At 43.8% G+C, this 21,808-nt stretch overlaps 1 protein-coding gene across 1 annotated transcript in view; it reads left to right on the forward strand.

Moving 5' to 3' along the window:
- The window catches only part of RCSD1 (RCSD domain containing 1), a 122,157-nt gene that overhangs the window by 86,374 nt on the left and 13,975 nt on the right, over positions 1 to 21,808 (forward strand). The window contains exons 2-5 of the mRNA XM_089660830.1: positions 375 to 476; positions 5,588 to 5,671; positions 9,161 to 9,232; positions 16,482 to 16,685. Coding sequence (XP_089516956.1) covers positions 375 to 476; positions 5,588 to 5,671; positions 9,161 to 9,232; positions 16,482 to 16,685 — 462 coding nt within the window. The remainder of the gene's footprint in view (positions 1 to 374; positions 477 to 5,587; positions 5,672 to 9,160; positions 9,233 to 16,481; positions 16,686 to 21,808) is intronic.

Genomic DNA, 21,808 nt, shown 5'->3' on the forward strand with positions numbered 1-21,808 from the left:
AGGGAAGTAATATAAAGGCACCATAAGAGTCACTTTATTCTAGTGATCTTCTCTGTGTGGCCCTGCCAAGAGCCACACAGCCAGTTCACTGCAAACGTTCCGCTGGTAAGCATGCTGTGGTTCCATTCATTCTCATGGCTGAGCTGTTCTCATGGCAACCTCCAGGCAAAAGCTATTTCCCACCACTTTAGTGAGATTTTTCTCGTACTTCCTGTTGTGTCTCCAGGACAGGAAGTAAATGGTTTAAAACCTACTCTGTCCAAAAACTAAAAAATAAGTGTTGGTGTTTAGATACACTTTAATGTACTCTAGAGCAAGAATGTAAATGTTTTTTAACCAGTATATATTTGTCATGTATTTTTTTTTTTTTTTAGGGGCAGTCAGGGGAGAGCAGCCCAGCTGAAGAAGCAGCACCACCATCTGTTGCTAAACTTGCTGGATTATTTGGTGACAAGGTCAACAGCCCCAGGAAAGAGGTGACTAAACGTACTCCAATAGGTTCTCCTATAGTAACCAGAATTGATGCAGTGAATTCTGTTTTGCACTCCACTGTATCCATACCAGACCTGGAAATCAGCAATTTCTGTATTTGCACAGCAGAGAACTATTCCTTTTGCTCTGTGGCCACCAATTACTGAAGCCAGCAATGGTAAATGATGACTGGAGAATGAGTGTTTAATTGGGTGGGGCAATACATCAGTTTAAAGAGTACCTGTACTTAGATTAAAATTGTCAGCAGAGAAAAACACGATATGGACCTCCTGACTTATTATATGACCAAATTCTGAGAAGGCTGTTTTCTGTTTCAGCATGACTGTACCCCTGTGTACAAAGCCAGCTCCATAAAGACATGGTCTGATGGGTTTGGTGTGAAGGAACGAGAGTGACCTGCACAGTGATTTGACCACAACCCTACTGATCACCATCCATAAAGACATAGTTTTACCAGGTTGGTGTGGTGAGGAAGTTCTGTGGCCTTCACAGAACCCTGACCTCAACCCTACTGAACACCTTGGGGATGAAATGGAAGATGGATTGCAAGCCAGATCTTCTCATCCAACATTAGTACCTGGCCTCATAAATGCTGAATGGGCACAAATTCCCACAAAAACAATCCACTACTTTATGGAAAGCCTTCTTGAAAGAGTGAATGGTATATAGCCACAAAGAGGGGCCATCTCCATATTAATTACCATGGTTCTGGAATGGGATGTCCAACAAGTCCATAGAGATGTGATGGTCAGGTGTCCATAAACTCCTGCCCATAGAGTACACATGAGTAGCCATTGCTGGTCTCCTAAAAAATACTAGTTCCTAGAAGTCTTTGGCTTCAGTACTATCACAGTAACTGATCCAGATCAAACACATCAATGTCAGAACAGGAAGTGATGGGAAATCTCTCCAACGGGGACCCAGACAAAAAACTCTCATTTCCGGTATGGGTGTGACAAGAACAGGAATTTACTAATGGAGGTCAAAAATACAAACCTGACAGGAACTTAAAGGATTATTTCACCTTTACCAAAAAATTGCCTAGGCAGGTAAGGGGCATCTGTAGATAACAACAAGCTGTGCACCTTTAACTAAAGTTGAATAATGCCCTTGCTATGAATGCAGGCCATTTCCGTGCCATTTTTATATATATCTAAAAATAATTATACCTTTTTACTGAAGAGGGCAAGTCATTCTCCTACAAGATCCTGGGAATGCCCCTATAGACCAAATCTTGCAAGATGACGTGTGGGACAGTGCAGGATTGTCTTTTCAAAATATGGCCAACTTAACATTGACCAAAATCTGGCCAGGAGGAGGATGATGTCTTCCGCAGGCTGTTCTTTTCATCCGGCCTTTTAGGGAGGAAGAAGGAAGCACCTTGATTAAGCAGACCATGTTACTAAGTGAAACGTAGATGTAAGAGTAGGGTAGTTGAGATGTGATGTGATCTGTAGAAGTATAGAAATGTGGATATAGTTTAATCCTGTGGTATTAGAGATACAGTATTCCTTAATCAGTCATAGACATATGTTCACCAATTAGCATCTGAAAGGACAGAGCAAGCTTCAAGGCTAGAGTTGTCACCTAGATGCCAATAAAACGTTCTCACCTATGTAGCCAGAGCTTGCCACCTTCTTGAACCTAAAAGAAGAATCCTAGTCCTTTCCTATGCAAGAGTCAGCAGGAGATCAAGAGACGGCTCCGAAAAGGTCTGCCAGCTTTGAATTATACCAATAGAGGAATCTGTTTCATCTCTCATAACAGCTAAAATATAAGTTGCAGAGAGATGAAAATACTTCCTTCTGATTGGAGACATTTTAGTCTCCATCTACATGTAAGACTGTGTTTGTAGCCTCTGTAGAATCCCGGAGAAACACACAAAACGGTGATTGCGACAGCTGAACACTGATCGGACTGACGTGCTGATGTCCGAAATCCTATTCCTGACCCAGTGATCCAAACCGTTTCTGGCCCATTTGAGATTGGGCACGTCAGAACCCAGAACGTCCTGAGGGCTGGTACAGGAACACCCCCCAGAGTTGATTGGCCAGGGGCTAAAGTCCACACACATCCATATTTCAATAAATTGAGGAACCTGAGATATGGACGGTGTGATTCGCACGGAGCCGGTTCTATTTGACTGGCGAATCGCAGACTTTCATTGACTTGCTCCAGTTGCAGGATACAGTAAATCTTGGTAAAAGTTTTATTTCTGTTTTTATTCCCTTTTTATTTTATAGTGAATAGCCAATTGTGTGTCCTTTTGTATTTTCTGTAACTCTTTTTTCTTTGTACATATTTTATGCACTGCCCACTTTCGGTATATTAAATCATAAAATTAATAAGTGACTTCTGGGTACTTAAGCTTGGGCTCATATCTCCGGAGATATTGTTGTATTGTAGTGTCTATGTGCTTGGTCTAAGTTCATTGCCAATCTGTATGCAATTGCACTGTGTGTTGGCAGATTGCATGCAGACTGTAAAGTAGCAGGTCTGCCAGATGGAGATCTATGTGTGTGTGGTGGCCCAGCAGACCAGTCTGCGGACAAACTGTTGGGTGGTGGCAAGCTACCGTTTGTTGTATGTCTGGTGTGGGCGTGTGTGGACAGTGGAAGAGTGATTAACACCGGGGTTCTAGCTTGTAGGATAGCTGGAGGAATCCTAGAAGGGTTTTCTAATTGTTAGGCTGCTCCCCAACCCTTAGAGTGCACCAGATTGTAAATAAGATTCCTATCTGCCTGTGTGTGGTCAGCCAGATAGAGTGGAGTGGAGTCTCCCTCTATTGGTGGCCAGAGGTAGTGCGGGCTATGAAAGGGTATCACAGCTAGTTTTATGTGCTCAAAGTCCCTCTCATTCCCTCTTTACCTCAAGTCACGGACCACGCCTTGGTTAGCTAGTCGTTGTGGGCATGCGTTTGATCCGTGACACTAAGGTGTAAGGTCCACTTTAAGATCACTTCATCACACTCTGACTGTAGCAGCACGTGTTATAAATTTTCTTCTTCAGTTTGTGGTCACATCACCGCTGATGAATCAGAATTGTTGCAATCTGACTTGTACTCCCTTCCTCATTTCTGTTTCCGGCCTTTTGGAAGTGATCACTTGCAAGATGCTAGTGGAAGACCGAAGGTAAAATGTGCTTTATAGCAGAATATGGACTGTAAGGGCCAGCTCTACCCAAAAACTAAAGTTTCAGAATTGGGTGATTGTAAAAAACTGAATCATACATTTATATGTCATGAGGACATCAGTAAATGATATACAGTTGTTTTCAGTGTGTTGAAAAAAGTGAATAAAGCTGAAAATCCTTCTAATAGCTTTTATTTCCATCCACACAAATGCATTGGGAACACGACACATTCTATTCCAAATCAAAACATGAAGAAAAATAGATCAAATTTGTGTTGTTCCTCTAAACAAAATGGAAGAAAAGTGAATATTAGATGGTTCAAAAAAATCGCAGTGTTTGTATTCTTCTTTACAAACTCAAACATTCACTATATAAACTGAAAAATGTTTGAAGATTTTGCTTTCCTTTGAATGACTTAATGAATATTTGGTTGTAGTCGCACTGTTTCTGAGAACTGCTGTACATCTGTGTTGCATGGAGTCACCCAACTTCTGGCCCCTGTGATCAGGTATTCCAGCCCAGGATGATTGGACTACATTCCACAGTTCTTCTCTATTTCTTGGTTTTGCCTCAGAAACTGCATTTTTGATGTCACCCCACAAGTTTTCTATTGGGTGAAGATCCGGGGATTGGGCTGGCCACTCCATAACGTCAATCTTGTTGGTCTGGAACCAAGATGTTGCACGTTTACTGGTGTGTTTGGGGTCGTTGTCTTGTTGGAACACCCATTTCAAGGGCATTTCCTCTTCAGCATAAGGCAGCATGACCTCTTCAAGTATTCTGATGTATTCAAACTGATCCATGATCCCTGGTATGCGATAAATAGGCCCAACACCGTAGTATGAGAAACATCCTCATATCATGATGCTTGCACCACCATGCTTCACTGTCTTCACAGTGTACTGTGGCTTGAATTCAGTGTTTGGGGGTCGTCTGACAAACTGTCTCCGCCCACTAGACCCAAAAAGAACAATCTTACTTTCATCAGTCCACAAAATGTTGCGCCATTTCTCTTTAGGCCAGTCAATGTGCTCTTTGGCAAATTGTAACCTCTTCAGCACATGTCTTTTTTTCAACAGTGGGACTTTGCGGGGACTTCTTGCAGATAGCTTGGCTTCACATAGGCGTCTTCTAATTGTAACAGTCCTCACAGGGAACGTCACACCTTCTTTCATCTTCCTGGAGCTGATTGTTGGCTGAGTCCGCGCCATTTTGGCTATTCTTCTATCCATTCCAATGGTAGTTTTTCGCTTTCTTCCACGTCTTTCAGGTTTTAGTTGCCATTTTAAAGCATTTGCAATCATTTTAGCTGAGCAGCCGATCATTTTCTGCACTTCTTTATATGTTTTCCCCTCTCCAATCAACTTTTTAATCAAGGTACGCTGTTCTTCTGAACAATGTCTGGGATGACTCATTTTCCTCAGAATTTCAGAGAGAAATGCACTGTAACCAGCATGTACAACATTTGCTGCCTTCCTTCCTTAAATAAGGGCAATAATTGCCACCTGTTTTTCAAAGAATGAATGACCTCACTAATAGAACTCCACACTGCTATTATTTTGAACACGCCCCTTTCAATTAGTGATTCAATGACACAGAATCAGCAGCATGCATGTCATGACTGTTGGGTCTGTTGGATTTCTATTACTCTACTACACCTGCTAGGAAATTATTTGCCATGTAGAAATATCATTTCTACCAAAAACAGTGATTGATCCGGTTAGTGATGTCTGACTGCTATTATTTTGAACACAACTGTATATGTGGAATTCTGAGAATTGTATAGGTACTTCTAGTCTCCTTTTGGTGTCTGTGTGTATAGTACACAGATAGCAAACCCTTAGAGGTTCACCTTACCTATCCTATCTGGTGTACACTGGGCAAATTAGCACTACTCCCTCCCACAATTATACTAGTGATGTTTTCCATAACATAATCTCTGTGTTTTTATGTCCCTTCTCAGGCTCCACCACACAAACCAACAAGAAAGAAACCTCCCTGTTCACTGCCCTTACTTAAACCTGAGGCCACCAACAATGGCGAAGAGGTAAGTTCCCATCTAAAAGCATATGGACCTGTGAATATGGTTTTTCTCATTAGAACTGCTTCTTCCCCCATACAAGTCAAAAGGAATTATATTCCAATATTGTTGCACTGCATCTGTAAATGAATCAAAAAGTGTAAAAATAAATAAATAACCATAAAAATAATCACCCAAAGACTAACATATTTACTCAGTATTGAATATAAAAGTTTATCCAAGTGAGATTCAAATTCGCCCAGTGAGTTCCAACACCACTGCCACATACAGCTTCTTCTCAAAATACACAGACCCCAGATTATAGATTGTTCGTTTGTGCTCTATATAAAAGATCTATCTCCATAAGATGTCTCCTGATGCCCAGGAATCACAGGGCATAGCAGCAAGGACCACAAGGTGTTTCTTAGGACATGGGAACCACAAGGCACAACAACAGGGACTCTGTATAAATACCTCTCCTGTGCCACTCACATCAGTCCAGCAAGAGAAATAAAACAGCATCCTATAGTGTAAACCTGATGACTTTAATGAATGTTCATATTGTATATCTACTAACATTTAGCAGCATGTTACAAGCATATCACAAATCTACAGCACCGCCGATTACTCCGGAGTGCGTGATGATGTCAGCACAGGCTCCACCCTGACGCGTTTCATCCAATGGGACCGCCTCAAGGGGTCAGAGTCAATGGGAATGCAAAAGTAGCTTAAAGCAGCTTGATGCAGCTTAGGAGTTCAACTGTAGGCCAGAAGGCGGTCAACTGCAGATCAGAAGGAGGTCAACTGCAGGTTGAAAGGAGGTCAAGCTCAGGAGAAAAGATCAAATTCAGGTGTGAAGGAGGTCAATTGCAGGTCAGAAAGAGGTCAACAGCAGGTCAGAAGGAGATTAACCTTAAGTCAGAAGGAGGTCAACTACAGGTGAGAAGGAGAATGAATACAGGACAGAATTTAGCATTTAATCATAAGAAGGTCAACCACTGCTCAGGACGAAATAAACTTCAGTCTAGATTCACACCTATGCAGGTTGCATTTGATGCGTTTCTGTGCTGCGTTTTTGCACTTGCATTTTTGCCGCATTTTTGATGCGTTTTGTGGTTTGTTTTTTTCTTCGTTTTTTTTAACTTTTCTTGTTGCTAGACAGATTTTAAACACAAAACGCAGCAAAAACGCAATACATGCTTTTCTGCAGTGTTCCCATTAAAGTCTATAGGACCAAAAACGCAACATTTTGCATTAAAAAAAGTCCCTGACCCTTTCCACAAACCGCCCTGGATGAAAACACGGAGATGTGAACCTGTCCCATAGGAAATCATGTTAAATGGACTGTACTACGTTTCTTCAAAACGCTGCAGAAAACCCTTAGGTGTGAACCTGGGGTCAGGTAAGAGGGAGGTTAACTTCAGGTCAGAAGGAGGTAACTGCAGGTTATAAAAAGATCAACTTCAGATTAGATGGAGGTCAACTTCAGGTTAAAAGGAGATCGACTTCAGGTCAGAAGGTAGTCAACTGCAGGTCAGAATGAGCTCAACTGCAGGTGTGAAGGAAATGCAACTGTGAAGGAACTCAGAAGCATCTCAAACTGACCTCAGAAATAAGCTAAATGAACCTGGAAGCTTACGCTGCATTAGAGAACAGAAGATCGAATTTAGATCATAAGAAGGTCAACCACTGGTCAGAAGGAGATAAACTTCAGGTAAGAAGGAGGTTAACGGTCAGAAGGAAGTAACTGCAGGTCATAAAAAGATAAACGTCAGATCAGAAGGTCAACTGCAGTTCAGAAGAAGATTAAAATCATGTCAGAAGCAGGTCAACTACAGGTCAGGAAGAGATTGAATTCAGGACAGAAGTTCGAATTTAGATAAGAAGAAGGTCAACCACTGGTCAGAAGGAGATAAACTTCAGGTAAGAAGGAGGTTGACTTCAGGTCAGAAGGACATAACTGCAGGTCATGAAAAGATCAACTTCAAATCAGAGGGAGGTAAACTTCAGGTCAGAAGGTGGTCAACTTCAGGTCAGAAGGTGGTCAACTTCAGGTCAGAAGGAGGTCAACTTCAGGTCAGAATGAGCTCACATTCTGGTGAGATGCAACTCTGAAGGAACTCAGAATCATCTCAAACTGATTTCTGAAATAAGCTAAATGAACCTGGATGCGCACTGCATTACCCATCTACATATAAAAATAGCCAATGGACTTGTTTGATCTCCAGGAAGCCATGACCTTAGTGATGGAATTCGTACCATACATTATGCCAACATCTACTGGCATGACAGTCACCTACGTTAACAGTTTGGTCAACCCAAAACTAATATCTGAGTTCCAGGTAGAGTTGAATCAGCTGCTTTTATTTCTTTTGAGGATTTCAGGTGTTTGACCTGAATTCCTGATTCTGCCCCTGTCCATCTTTTAGGTTTTGAGTCTTCCTACCTACAGGCCATGAGCTCCCAGGTTCTGGCCCTGCCTTCTGTAACTATCAGAATGGGAGGCTGTACGGAATCATGTAAGACTGCAAACCTATCCAGAAGCACATCGACAACCACTAAATAACTAAGTAGCTATTTAAAATGGTGGTGTTTCCTTGGCTAATTGTTCCTCCCTATTGTTGCCAATTAAAGTTCAGTCCACCTAATACAGATATTTCAGTGTTCGGTGGATGTCAGAGAGTTAAACCACCTGACAGTCTCCTCTATCTCCTAGGGAATCAGTGAGATATCTGTGCTGGGTTCCCTGGGTACACCTGCTGTGCTTATTATGAGGGGTTCCCACCATGCCTACTGTAGATTTGTATTTATCTTCTATTATGTAGAATGTAGCAGGAATAGATAGAACACACAAAGGTGGATGGGAACACCCAAAGCTCCAAGATGGTCAGCAAGGGGGTTATTTACTAAAACTGGAGAGTGCAAAATCTGGTGCAGCTCTGCATAGAAACCAATCAGCTTCCAGGTTTTATTGCCAAAGCTTAATTGAACAAGCTGAAATTAGAACCTGATTGGCTACCATGTACAGCTGCACCAGATTCTGACTGCTCTAGTTTTAGTAAATCTCTCCCCAACAGTCAGAAATTTATGGCGGAGAGATCCCGCTGCTGGAGCGTGCAAGAGTTATGCATCCCCAGGGCTGACACGTCCCACCAAGCTTCACCTCTAACCAAGGGCGGACTGACAACTCATGGGGCCCCCGGGCAATAGGGGCTCCTGTGTCTTTGCCCAAACTCAAAGCCTATGAAAAAGGTACCAGGGGCATCCATCTCATGGGCCCCCCTACTGACCCCTGGCCCTCGGGCAGTGCCCGAGTTTCCAAATGGTCAGTCCGCCCCTGGTCAGTCCACCCCTGGTCAGTCCGCCCCTGCCTCTAACCATGGTTAGAGTTGACTGACCCTCAAACAGTGTTCTGTACGGATCATAAAGGAAGGGGATGATGCCCTTTGTAGTAATTATATATTGGTCGGTTCTGGGGCTTCTTATATATTTACACCTTGTGGTTTTCTCTTGCAGAAAGTGTCTCCTCCTCACACACAGATGCCTAAGGTCAAGGTGAAGAGCTCCCCTCTTATTGAGAAGCTCCAGGTGGGTGGAAATTGAGATACTGCTTCTGGAACAAATGTGAAGGTAGCCATGCTAACAGGGCCTGCGTCCATGCTTCAGATGAGTTTTGTATTCATATAAAAGTCTACATATAAAAGTCTACATGAACACATACCCTTTCTAATGCAGGCCATAAATGGGTCGAATTCTGAGCTAATTGGCTTTAGAAAATCAGAAATTTTGTGTGTTTTTTGTAATCCGATGGCGTCACCATTGAATTTACAATTCGACCAACCAAGCCTTCAATTTCACCTCATGGTGGTACAGAAAAGAATTTTCATGGCCGGGAATCTTCTTTTCTTTCCAGGTCACAGCTCACACTCATTTCTTTTTCGATTATATTTCTTGCACAATTCTCCCATCATTGATTAGAAATTTGCTTGTTTTTCAAAAACTTTTCAACATGCCCGATCACTCAAGTTCAAGCGAGTAATAAAGCGAGTCAAATGCAGGTCAGAAGCAAGACAACTGTAGGTCACATGGAGGTTAACTGCAGGTCAAATGCACCCGTCAGTGAATTTTGAATGATCTCAGAAGTGTCACAAACTGATGTCAAATCACTTCTGGCAGCACAAACTCAAAGCCCATCAATGCAGGACTTAAAGCCGACCATACATGGGGTATATTCTGAACCAATTTCCTTCAAAATCATAGTGGGCCACAGCATTGGCCGATTTTCATACAGCCATCGAATTTGAGTGATCAGGCATGCTGGAAATTTTATGAACATCATTTTTAATCAATGATGGGAGGATCGTGCGAGAATTGTATTCGAAAAAGAAATAAGCATGGAAGCTGGAAAGAGAAGATTCCCGGCTACGAACATTCTTCATGATATTGAAGGCTTGGTTGGCTGAATTTCTAAATCAATGGTTGAACCAGGGGCGGACTGACAACTCATGGGGCCCCTGGGCAATAGGGGATCATGGGGCCCCTGTGTCCTTGCCCACACTCAAACCACACCCAAAAAAGCCTATGAAATGTACCAGGGGCATCTCATGGGGCCCCCTACTGACCCTGGGCCCTCGGGCGGTGCCCAAGTTCCCCAATGGTCAGTCTGCCCCTGGGTTGGACCATCGGATTACAAAACGCACAAAATTTCAGATTTTCTAAAGAAAGTTAGTTTAGAAATTGACCAATGTATGGCCTACATAAGGTACTACCCACATGGAAGAAAAATATATTTTTAAATATATTTTAAAAATATTCTTCCCAAATATATTGACACATATTTGAAATACTGCAAATTTGGTTGTATTCAATATAATTCAATATACATATATATATATATATATATATATAATATATATTATGTTGAAATGCATTTTTTATATATTACAAAATGTCTGAAAAATATAAAAAAAAAAAAAAATTCAAATATGCTGTATGTCTTTAAAATACATTTAATCTACATTTTTAGAATGCATTTACAAATTTATGTTAAAATGACTGTTTTATATGTTAAAAAAAAATCTGAAGAATATATTTTAAAAATATATATTTTGAAAAATATTTTTCATAGATTTTGTAATATTTAAAGAACGCAACATGTGGTGTGTGTGTGTGTGTGGTATGGCCAAAATTGTAGTATTTCAAATATATGTCAATATATTTGGGAAGAGTATTTTTCAAATATATTTAAAATATATTTTTCTTCCATGTGGGTGTATAACTCATCATTCCCATTAGCAATCAGGAGCAGGAACCCCACCCCCATACCTCCAATGTAATGGTTAATGTGATGATAATAGTATCAATAGTTTACACATAAGGGCTCATGTACACGGGGTGTTTGGGAAACACTTCTGAATGATGGAAACTGACTGCTGGAAAACGTAGGTTAAAAAAAGTCAGTTTTGCCGCGTTTGCATACCGCGTTTATGCACGTTTGCGTTTAGAAGTGTTTTTTAAAGATAACCACAGGAGACCTTCCCAAATGCCCAGAATGCACTGAAAAATAGTAAAAAATTTACTATTTCAGACATTTTAAGAGAAATAGAGAGAGCAGAAGCAGAGAGAGCAGTATGTGTTGAGATGGCCTGTCTTTTCTGGTTGTATTCACTATGGATCCCATCATGAGCATAATGCGGCACGTTCTACCTTTTTTTCCTTCACGCAAAACCTGGAACTGACTGCGCTGCTGTACCGGGTCCATTTGAATACATGGAAAACGCTTTGCATACATTTCTGATGATGAAAAAAGGCTCTGGACAGCATCTGGACATGGAACAGTTAAAAAACGCTTCTAAACGCAAATGCTTATAAACGTGGTTAACTGTGTTTACAAGCGTTTGGCATTTGAAACGCCAGTAAAATCTACTCCTGAACACAAGTTTGGTGCGTTCAAAAAAATGACTGTAAACTCGACTGCCTGTAAACGACATTAAACGATGATGTGTACATGGACACATAGGAAAACATTAGGGACAGTTCAGGGGCTGCTGAAAAAAAACCGCTGAACAGATCCTGAACGTCAGTTTATCAGCTGCAGTGTACATGAGCCCTAAGAATAGATTATTGCATGTTACATAGTTGTTGTATTTGTTACAATGAAACTATTTCCTGTTCAGTTATCATTGTATAATAGCGCCCTCTAATGGACAAACATTAATATACCCCAGTAAAAGAAGCAATGCTTTCTTACAAAGCGCTGCTACTACCCAAACTAATTGTATGAATAAATGATTGATATTTGGATGTAGTAGCATATAGTAAATTTAGTAAGTAGAGGTAGCAAGAAGCAATACTTGTAGCTGTAAACCAGAAGCTGCAATAATAGCATTACAGTAAGCAGTAGTATTAGTTTTCAATAATTGATGATAATAATTTTATTATTATTATTATTATACAGTGTTTATATAGCGCCAAATGGTTTTCTCAGCGCTGTACATTAAAGTGGGGGACAGTACATGAGACAAGACAGTAACAATACAATACACGAGGGGTTCAAGGGCCCTGCTCTTTCAAGCTTACAATCTAAGAGGGAGGGGTTAGAGGCAGGGGCGGACTGACAACTCATGGGGCCCCCGGGCAATAGGGGATCATGGGGCCCCTGTGTCCTTGCCCAAACTCAAAAAAGCCTATGAAAAAGGTACCAGGGGCATCTCATGGGGCCCCCTACTGACCCCGGGCCCTCAGGCAGTGCCCGAGTTTCCAAATGGTCAGTCCGCCCCTGGGTAGAGGTACAGGAGGAAGTGGCTGTGGGGGATGGAGTGGTAGGAGGAGTGGAGGAGATCGGCTGTTAGGTGAGGGTGGGGTAGGCTTCCCTGAAGAGATGGGTTTTCAGGGTGCGCCTGAAGGTGAGGAGGGTAGGTGACAGTCTGATGGATTGGGGTAGGGAGCTCCAGAGGATGGGGGAAGACCTGGAGAAGTCCTGCAGTCGCGCGTGGGAGGAGGAGACCAGGGAGCTAGAGAGCAGGAGGTCTTGTGAGGAGCGAACAGTACGGGTTGGGTGGTATTTGGGTATCAGGTCAGTGAAGTAGTTTGGGGCAGCATTATGAATGGCTTTGTATGTCTGTGTTAGTAGTTTAAATTTAATGCGTTGGGCAATCGGGAGCCAGTGAAGGGATTGGCAGAGAGGGGTGGCAGAATCGGAGCGGTTGGTGAGGTGGATGAGTCTGGCCGCTGAGTTCAGGATAGACTGAAGCGGGGATAGCCTGTGTTGGGGTAGGCCGGTGAGGAGGGAGTTGCAGTAGTCCAGACGTGAGATAATAAGGGAGTGTATGAGTTGTTTAGTAGTGTCTGGGGTGAGGAACGTACGTATCTTGGAGATGTTGCGGAGGTGGAGCCTGCATGATAATAATCAATAGATCACTAATAATAATCATAATAATACAGAATATTGCATAGTTGTATTTGTTACAATGTAACTATTTCCTGTCCAGGTATCATTGTATAATAGCGCCCTCTAATGGACAACGATTATTATACCTGAGTAACAGAAGCAATGCTTTTTTATAAAGTGGCGCTACTAACTGAACGAATTATCGCTGCATTCATAAATGATTGATCTTTGAATGTAGTAGCATGTTGTAAATTTAGTAAGTAGAGGTAGTAAGTAGCAATATTTGTAGAAGTAAATAGGAAGCAGAAATAACATAGCTGTAAGCAGTAGCATTGGTTTGAATGAATTCTTAGATTGTAAGCTCTAATGTCCAGGGCCCTCTGATTCCTCCTGTATTGTAATTGTACTGTCTGCCCTTATGTTGTAAAGCTCTCCCACACTGCCTGGTAGAAAATGCAGCTGCAAGCAATAACTTCCATCATATCTCAACCTGTTCCAGACGGCCTCTCGCCAGTTGGGCTTTAACGCTGAGCTGCTGTATATATGCGTCCATAGGGATCGGTTTTCTGTGCTTTTAGTGTCCTCACTGCACGCTGCCAGCAGAGTAACTAAAGTGTCACGGAAAGCTCCTAATGCATAGTTGCAAATGGGAGTTTCGGATCATTTGTTACTAAACCCACAACAGTAAAATCAGTCTGCGCATATAACACAGAAGTGAGCGCTATAGTTTGAGCAGCTGTGACACCAAAAAAGGTACCGAATAGCCTCCCAAGATCAATATATCAAAAATAGGTGCAGCGCTAACATATTATGAATATCGTGTAAAATTGGAAAAATTATCCAGCAATATGAATCATTCTTAGTCCATAAATATAAAGTGAAGATAGTGCTGAATTAAGGTGACCAAAATCATAATAATGATATAAAGTGACAATGCATTCAATAAAGTGAATAATGGTGTATAAAGTGCCAAAAAGTCCACATAAATAAGTAGACGTGAAGTCCTAATACAACATCTCAGGTAAGGAGTGATCCCTTTCTGAATCTTCTGGTGAAAATCAAATAATATAATTGCGCACTCACCAGATGCGCAATAACATTACGCATTTGAGAACACAATCTCTCAGGTCAGCTGGATCATCTTATAGGGCGTCTACAATCTGGCATGGATTTATCCCTGGGTAAACCGTAGATAGCAGCAATGTCCTTCTCCTTGTCAAAAGACTCTGTGGGTGGTTAGTCTCATCAAGAGCCCAAGAAAAGGATGCCACATAGCGTGATACTGCTTCAAAGGGTTTATTATCCAGTAACAGGTAACAACAAAGGAGTAAACAACCAGAAACAACTGACCATATGTGCAGGTAAGATGGCCGCCGGACCTGCAAGGGGCCTCAGCGACGTGACGTCACGGCGTTGTAGCTCCTCTCTGACGCGTTTCGTGCTCTAGCACATACTCATAGGGGGTGTCACGCGCCGACTGACGGTAGCCTCTAGTGGCCCACTGGCCGGAGTCCCTCAGGGCGCGGAGTCTAAGCCTCAGTCTCCTGGTTCACCAGAGCCCCTGATGGTGGGGATGGACTTGAAGCAGCCTGAGACAAGGTCGCGACCCCCGAGTAACACCAGCTGTGGTAAAGGCAACCGACAATGGCGTAGAGCAGGTAGGAGCCAGATGTGAAGAGGTATAGCGAGGTCAGTAACAGCGGAGCAGACGGTACAGATCGGCAGGCAACGAATAGTCAGGTCACAAGCCGGGTTCAGCAACAGGAGGTCAGGCACTGGGAGCAGGCAGAGAATGGTCAGGATGAGCCAAGGGTCAGGACTGGAGAGAGCAACGGTATCAGGATCAGGCTGGGTCGGCAAGAAAACAATCAGGAACGCAGGGCATACAGGAACACAGGAACAAGGAAGTAAGACCATAAGGCAATTTTGAGATGCACAGGGCTGGTTTAAATAGGTCGCCCTGTGCTCTCATTGGGCGACCCAAGTCCCAGCGCTCGCCGGCTAGTATGAGTCGGCAATCTGTGCATGCGCGCACCTCCGAGCGGCCGGGATCCCTGACAGGGGGTATGCTAACCTAAGTATGTATACCCCCTATGAGTATGTGCTAGAGCACGAAACGCGTCAGAGAGGAGCTACAACGCCGTGACGTCACGCCGCCGAGGTCCCTTGCAGGTCCAGCAGCCATCTTACCTGCACATATGGTCAATTGTTTCTGGTTATTTACTCCTTTGTTGTTACTTGTTACTGGATAATAAACCCTTTGAAGCAGTATCACGCTATGTGGTATCCTTTTCTTGGGCTCCTGATGAGTCTAACCACCCACAGAGTCTTTTGATAAGGAGAAGGACGTTGCTGCTATCCACGGTTTACCCAGGGAGGAATCCATGCCAGATTGTAGACGCCCTATAAGATGATCCAGCTGACCTTCTGAGAGATTGTGTTCTCAAATGTGCAATGTTATTGCGCATCTGGTGAGTGCTCAATTCTATTATTTGATTTTCACCAGAAGATTCAGAAAGGGATCACTCCTTACCTGAGAGCTATTAGGACTTCACGTTTACTTATTTATGTGGACTTTTTGTCACTTTATACACCATTATTCACTTTATTGAATGCATTGTCTGAGGAAGAGGCAAGTCCTCGAAACGTGTCAGCCTATTGGATGTCTACACTCCCCATTGCGAACTGTTACTCAGCGCGGTGTTGACCCAGCTGTTCTTTTATGATGTGCCTTGACTTTATTCTCGTTTGTGAGTACAACACCTATTTTATTTCTTATAAAACATTTTTAATGGTAATGCATTAGGCCTGTGCGCCCTCTCTTTGTTCTTTCCTCGTTCAGTATAACAAGCATGCTTTACTGCATATACAGACTGATTTTAGTAGTTGTGGGTTTAGTAACACTTTAAGCCCTGTCTTTGTGAACTTCTAACACTGACAGAGTAGCATGGAATAAGTGGGGAGGGTCAAGCTAGGACTAAACTAACACAAAACAGCAGGGGAGGGTCTGTTATTGCATAGTTGTTTTGTGTTGCGCAGTTGTGTTTAGTGGATTGAACTGGAGGGACTTGTGTCTTTTTTTCAACCAGACTAACTATGTAACTATGTAGCTAAGTCAAAACTAACGAGCTGTAAACAGGAGGGGAGGACAGAGGAAGATACCAAATTCACAGTAGTAAACAAGTTGCAGTGACCCAAAACTGCCACTAGATATCAGCCTGCTACAAAAAATGATAACCTCAATACAAGACATAAAAAAATACATGAAAGTGGGGCTATAGATCAAATATTCTTATTGGAAGAGAATAAAAGGAAAGAAAAATGATCATTTGGTGAATCTTGTATGGCCACCATAAGAGTATAATTTACATTGGGGAGATGCATTATCCCCTGTATATGTGGAATTCATTGATCTAATACTGATCGTATTTATTCTTTATTTTCCAGGGTAACTTGGCGTTCGCTCCAGCGCATTTCCTCCCAGGAGCGTCTCCGAAGAGCCCCGGTCTCAAAGTCATGGCCTCTCCGTTCACCAGCCCCCCCTCAACACCCAGCAGTCCGGGCCTTCAGGCGTGTGCCAGCGAGTCGGAGGAGTCCCCTGTCAGCTTTGAGCAGCCGCCAGAGGGCGCCCCTCTCCCAAGCTACAATAAGGTTACTCATGCGGATTGTCATGTCATTGCCATGCTGGAATCCGAATTCACCGAATAACCGGTTGTAATAGAAGCGTAACGGGCAGCCGGCGGTAATCCACCGACGTCATCAACTGTTCGCTGATGAGTTTAACAGGCATTCCTCGAGCTGCGCTTCCCCCACTATAAAAGGTTTAACAAGCTTGTAAAGTCGATCTCCTTTCCATGTATTGGTCTCGTGCAGGGGCGGACTGACCATTTGGAAACTCGGGCACTGCCTGAGGGCCCGGAGTCAGTAGGGGGCCCATGAGATGCCCCTGGTACCTTTTTCATAGGCTTTTTTGAGTTTGGGCAAGGACACAGGGGCCCCATGATCCCCTATTGCCCGGGGGCCCCATGAGTTGTCAGTCTGCCCCTGCCCAATCTGCAGATTGAGCATAATGGATCAGAATCCGATCCATTATGCTCCCCAATCCACAGATCCGATCCATCCTGCGGGGATCGTCGGCTTTCTTTACAACTTACCTTTTCGTGGAGCGGGTCCGGTGTCACCCCGTATAGGTTGCATGCCGACGATCCCTGCAGGATGGATGGGATCTGTGGATTGGGGAGCATAATGGATCGGACTCCGATCCATTATGCTCAATCCGCAGATCCGATCCATCCTGAGGGGAATGTCGGTTTTCTTTACAACTTACCTTTTCGTGGAGCGGGTCCGGTGTCACCCTGTATAGGTTGCATGCCGACAATCCCCGCAAGATGGATCGGATCTGTGGATTAAGCATAATGGATTGAAGTCCGATCCATTATCCTCCCCAATCCGCAGCTCCGATCCATCCTGCGGGGATCGTTGACATGCAACCTATACAGGGTGACACCGGATCAGCTCCATGAAAAGGTAAGTTGTAAAGAAAACCGACGATCCCCGCAGGATGGATCGGATCTGCGGATTAGGGAGCATAATGGATCGGACTCCAATCCATTATGCTCAATCCGCAGATCCGATCCATCCTGCGGGATCGTCGGCTTTCTTTACAACTTACCTTTTCGTGGAGCTGATCCGGTGTCACCCCGTGCTGTAGGTGTCACCCGGTGCGGCGCGCACCCCCCCGCACCTGCCTAGAGATGCCCCTTCTTCAGTGTCTGGTTGGGGACTAGGAGTAGGGATGAGCAAAATCCAAACTAGTCAATTCTCCAAAATTCTGGAGATTTGGTTGAAATGTCACTATTTAGGCTAAATGCATTGGAGTCAATCAGGCGGCTGAGATTAAAGTGTTACTAAACCCACAACAGTGCAATCAGTCTGTAGATGCAGTAAAGCATGCTTGTTATACTCACTGTGGGACCTAAGGGGTTAATGCTCTGCATTGTGTAAAAAAGGCTGTTTGATCCTGTCTTCTCGGCCCCTTGTTTTGTTCAAATGTCCACACCATATTTCCTGATAGAACAGAGGTCTGGAGTCACTCTGCAAGTGCTCAGTTTGGTGTGTGTTGCTAGAGAGGGTTTTTTTTTCCTTGGGAGAATGCACGTGATTAGCACAGGGCCAAGCAGCACTGTCCAGACAGAGGTCAGGGGTTCTGCATCCTCCTAGAGCAGAAAGAAAACTTCTCCTACAAGCTTTAACCAGTACTCTGCTGGGCACTGATAGAAGTCACAAGTCTGCTCTAACTTCTGATGAGAAAAGGGATTTAGCAGTTTATATTTAATAAAATAATTGCACTTCCATGATCTGTGTACTGTGGGAGACCAGATATAGTGAATGCAGGGTCCGGGGAGACCAGATATAGTGAATGCAGGGTCCGGGGAGACCAGATATAGTGAATGCAGGGTCCGGGGAGACCAGATATAGTGAATGCAGAGTCCGGGGAGACCAGATATAGTGAATGCAGGGACCTGGGAGACCAGATATAGTGAATGCAGGGACCTGGGAGACCGGATATAGTGAATGCAGGGTCCGGGGAGACCAGATATAGTGAATGCAGGGTCCTGGGAGACCAGATATAGTGAATGCAGGGTCCGGGGAGACTAGATATAGTGAATGCAGGGTGCGGGGAGACCAGATATAGTGAATGTAGGGTCCGGGGAGACCAGATATAGTGAATGCAGGGTCCGGGGAGACCAGATATAGTGAATGTAGGGTCCGGGGAGACCAGATATAGTGAATGCAGGGTCCTGGGAGACCAGATATAGTGAATGCAGGGTCCAGGGAGACCAGATATAGTGAATGTTGGGTCCTGGGAGACCAGATATAATGAATGCAGGGTCCGGGGAGACCAGATATAGTGAATGCAGGGTCTGGGGAGACCAGATATAGTGAATGCAGGGTCCGGGGAGACCAGATATAGTGGATGCAGGGTCCGGGGAGATCAGATATAGTGAATGTAGAGTCCTGGGAGACCAGATATAGTGAATGCAGGGTCCGGGGAGACCAGATATAGTGAATGCAGGGTCCGGGGAGACCAGATATAGTGAATGCAGGGTCCGGGGAGACCGGATATAGTGGATGCAAGGTCCGGGGAGACCGGATATAGTGAATGCAGGGTCCGGGGAGACCGGATATAGTGACTGTAGGGTCCTGGGAGACCAGATATAGTAAGCAAGTGAAGTGCTCAAAATACTAATAAATAAAGTGGAACAGTAAAGTGCTTCACATAAAAGATATATCACTAGCAAGAAAACGATAAAAATAAAACAGAACTGTATAATGCATCATAAACTATATGTGCCAAAACAGAACAATAAAGTGCATCGAATGAGAGTGCAGTAAATCACGTGATTAAATGGAACAGTAAATGCATCAAAAACTGCATGGATAATGTGGAACAGCAAAGTGCATCATATAAGAGTGCAAAAACCGTCAAGAGAATATACTTCAATACATACAAACATAAAGTGCCTCATAAATAGGTAATGTGATGATGTCCGTAGTAATGCGTAATATTATATGCAATACAGAAACAAAATGATTACAGAATTATACGGATGATAAAACTAATAATGTCCGTGATTGGATGTGATTCACATAAATGTCTGTTAAACAATAGGGTGCAGCGAAGTAAAGTGCTGGGTGTGAATGTGATCATCATCACGCAGGAGAATCTGCCACCTCTAATAGATGTACACTCACCAGAATGAAACTGGTAACAGGCATTTCAAGCATGACAGGTAGGGGGCAGCCAAGAGGTTAGGATGGACTGTCATCTAGGTCTCTGGACGAAAAAGAAGCCTTTGTCCTGAAGAAAACAGCTCACCGCAGAGTTATATATAGTGTAGTAATTTATTGCATATATTAAATATAAAATAATCCACGTGGAGACAATCATAAAATGTAAAAAGAAAATACCACGATGGTTGTCACTCCGTCCTTCGGTAGTGGTGGCGGCGTGACGTCAGCAAGAGGCTCCGCACCACTATTTTCTACTATTTACATTTAGCAGTTTATATTTACTAAAATAATTGCATTTCCATGTTGTGTGTACTGTGGGAGACCGGATATAGTGAATGCAGGGTCCGGGGAGACAGGATATAGTGAATGCAGGGTCTGGGGAGACCGGATATAGTGAATGCAGGGTCCGGGGAGACCAGATATAGTGAATTCAGGGTCCGGGGAGACCGGATATAGTGAATGCAGGGTCCGGGGAGACCGGATATAGTGAATGCAGGGTCCGGGGAGACCAGATATAGTGAATACAGGGTCTGTGGAGACCAGATATAGTGAATGCAGGGTCCGGGGAGACCAGATATAGTGAATGCAGGGTCCGGGGAGACCGGATATAGTGAATGCAGGGTCCGGGGAGACCAGATATAGTGAATGCAGGGTCCGTGGAGACCTGATATAGTGAATGTAGGGTCTGGGGAGACCAGATATAGTGACTGCAGGGTCCGGAGAGACCAGATATAGTGAACGCAGGGTCCAGGGAGACCAGATATAGTGAATACAGGGTCCGGGGAGACCAGATATAGTAGATGCAGGGTCCGGGGAGACCAAATATAGTGAATGCAGAGTCCGGGGAGACCAGATATAGTGGATGCAGGGTCCGGGGAGACCAGATATAGTGAATGCAGGGTCCGGGGAGACCAGATATAGTGAATGCAGGGTCCGGGGAGACCAGATATAGTGAATGCAGGGTCCGGGGAGACCAGATATAATGAATGTTGGGTCCGGGGAGACCAGATATAATGAATGTTGGGTCCGGGAAGACCAGATATAATGAATGCAGGGTCTGGAGAGACCAGATATAGTGAATGCAGGGTCCTGGGAGACCAGATATAGTGAATGCAGGGTCCAGGGAGACCAGATATAGTGAATGCAGGGTCCGGGGAGACCAGATATAGTGAATGCAGGGTCCAGGGAGACCAGATATAGTGAATGCAGGGTCCGGGGAGACCAGATATAGTGAATGCAGGGTCTGGGGAGACCAGATATAGTGAATGCAGGGTCCGGGGAGACCAGATATAGTGAATGTTGGGTCCGGGGAGACCAGATATAGGGAATGCAGGGTCCTGGGTTTAGGAAAACTTTAAGGTGGTTTATAATTACTTCCCAATTCTGATATTTCTCACATATATGTAAAAATCAGCATTTTTCAAGAAAATTACTTAGAACCCCCAAATTCATATATATATATATATATATATATATATATATATGTGTGTGTATGTGTATGCTTTGTGTGTGTGTGTGTGTGTGTATAATCAGCTTGCATGCTGATTGAAAGACATCTAACAAATTTATCCATCCTAAACAGCACAAATGGATGAATCTCATGCTGTGGGATTTTGTATTCTGACAGCTGGCGCTCGTGGCTGATTGGATGTAGGCACTGTTTGGCTGTCAATTTCCACCGATCTCTCTTGACAACAGTCTGTTGTTCATTTAACTTTTGTCAAGGCAAGCTGTGTCGACAGGGGCACCTACGGCTTGAGTTTCAGCGGCCAAAATTTGAGCTGTGTATTGCAGTAGGGCTGTTGAATGTCTTTCGGTTCTGTTCATTGGAGGATGCAGCTGAGATCTTGAATCTCTGATCCTTGGGCTATAACGCCACACTCAGGAGTAGGATACTAGGCCCAAAAAGCAAAAGCACAGACTATTGGTGGCTTCTAACATTTCCAGGTCCCAGCCTGTAGGTGGGCCCCTTCCCACTG

This window comes from Staurois parvus, unplaced genomic scaffold, assembly GCF_062004578.1.
Source record: "Staurois parvus isolate SC_StPar_1 unplaced genomic scaffold, SC_StPar_1.0 ptg001283l, whole genome shotgun sequence".
NCBI lineage: Eukaryota > Metazoa > Chordata > Amphibia > Anura > Ranidae > Staurois > Staurois parvus.